General features: G+C 42.1%; 1 protein-coding gene across 1 annotated transcript; it reads left to right on the top strand.

Annotated features, from left to right (window-relative positions):
* Positions 1–444: 444 nt before the first annotated feature.
* LOC101574869 (melanoma-associated antigen 8-like) lies at positions 445–1,191 on the top strand. The gene has a single exon (XM_004643664.1). It carries the CDS (start codon positions 445–447, stop codon positions 1,189–1,191), a length of 747 nt encoding a protein of 248 aa, XP_004643721.1.
* Positions 1,192–2,020: the final 829 nt, after the last annotated feature.

The raw sequence follows: 2,020 nt of genomic DNA, 5'->3' as shown, positions 1-2,020 counted from the left end.
GTTCTGCTGCAGTTTGTGGAGCAATCTCACTTCCTGTGGGGACAGAGCATCTAGGAGGACAGGATTCTGTGAGTCCCTGTAGCACCACTCAGAGACAAGACCTGGAATCAGGCTTTGTAGAAGACAAGAATAGTCTTCTCAGCTGAAAACACTCACAGTCACCTTCTCTCCTCCAGGCACCTGAGTATTCATCACAAAGCTCTCCCTGTTACCAAAGAATCTCATAAAAACTTCATGGTGAGTGGAAAAAGTGCACTCAACTAGGAGGAGGCTGTTCTGCTCAAAGAAAGACACAGGGCCTGGTGCATCTGCAGGTTCTCAAGCTTGAAGCCCAGGAAGTAGTACCAACTGCTTTCTCTGTCTTCTACAAACTCCAGCTACATCAAGAGCTGGGACACCACATTGCTGTCAAAATCTGAAGGTTGTCTTTTTTCTTTCACTGCCATGGCTTCCAGCCAAAGGAACCAAGCCACTGAGAGGTCCAGTAGGGAAGAAAAGGAAGGTCCATACACCTCCCAGGACATGCTAGTCCTTCAGATTCTGTGCCATCTGTTCCTAGATGACAAAATAACCAAATTATTGGAGTTCCTGCTCCGTAAGTATCAAAAGAAGGAGCAGATCACCATGGAAGAAATGCTTCACATTGTGGACCATGAGTACCATGAGTACTTCTCTGTAATCTTTAGAGAAGTTTGTGAATACATGTGTCTGGGCTTTGGTATTGATGTGAGGGAAGTGGACCCCCCTGGCCACAAGTATGTCTTTGTTCCAATCTTGGGCCTCACTTATAGTGGGATACCAGGTGGTGATGACAAGATCATTCCCCAACTCATCCTCCTGATAGTCATGTTGACTTTCATCTTCTTGAAGGGCAACCATGTCAGTGAGGAGGATGTAATGGAATTGCTGAGAACAAAGGAGATGTTACCAAAGAGGGAGCACTCTGATATAGGGGAGGTCTGGAAATTCATCGTAGAAGATTTGGTACGAGAGCAGTATCTAGAGTATCGGCGGGTACCCAATAGTGATCCAGCTCACTATGAATTCATATGGGGTCCAAGGACCCATGCTGAAACCAGTAAGATGAAAGTCCTGGAGCATTTGGCTAAGATTAATAGGAGAGATCCCAGGTCTTATCCACATCTATATGAAGACGCTTTGAAAGAGGAGCAAAAGGCTACCCATGTGTGAGAGATAGCTTCATTAGCTGCTGTCCAATGGAAGATGAGGCCAATTCTTCAGTCTGTGTTTGAGGAAAGTAATAAGCATTCAGAAGTGTGACGGTTCAGAGGAGGATGGGGGAACACTGCATATCATCTTGATGTCTGTTCTATCTCGGGTAACTGGAAGTTGACACGTATTTTCTGAATGACTTTGTAAAATCTTGTTCCCTTTTGCAAGACTGAAGTAGCGTGAGCATCCTATTGAAGAAGAGCGTTAATCTCACATGCATTTTTAGAATTTTACATTTATGGCTAATTGTAATTTCTGATGTGAGTGTGATTTTGTGTGACATTGATCAGAAATGAATTTGATTTTTCCATTCCAAATGTAAGAGTCTTCGTAATTTGTAAAAGCAACTAATAAATCATTTATTTTATTTGTGATAAAGTTGGATTGAATTAAGAGTTTCAGTGGACATATGTAAGAAGTTTACATCAAGTTAGATGGAATCCAGACATACATGTAGGTTTAAAAATTAATTCTTGGCTTCTTAAGTTTTCCTGTTTTATGCCAACGATGGTAAAAACTTTAGAGACAGAGTACACAACTATGGTTTGGGGTTATGCAAGGGGGAAAATACAATAAAGGACACATTTTATAAGATCATTTCATAATGAATCACCCAAAGAATCATATGTAATGAATGCAAGAAATCTGTCCACACACTAAAGATCAAAGAATCCAGCTAAGGGCCTGGATCCTAATATCCTGCATGAGCCCAGCCAAAAACTTAGAGGCCATAACAATGTCTCTCGCTGTCCAAGTAGAGGCCTAGAGCCCACAACAATGTCTCCTG

Source organism: Octodon degus, unplaced genomic scaffold (genome assembly GCF_000260255.1).
Source record: "Octodon degus isolate 3935 unplaced genomic scaffold, OctDeg1.0 scaffold00181, whole genome shotgun sequence".
Lineage (NCBI taxonomy): Eukaryota > Metazoa > Chordata > Mammalia > Rodentia > Octodontidae > Octodon > Octodon degus.
Note: the sequence above shows the minus strand (reverse complement) of the source record. Positions and strands in the feature narration are given on the sequence as shown.

What these genes read in the sequence shown, in the direction of transcription:
- LOC101574869 (XM_004643664.1), top strand. Translation starts at nt 445, where the DNA reads ATGGCTTCCAGCCAAAGGAACCAAGCCACTGAGAGGTCCAGTAGGGAA.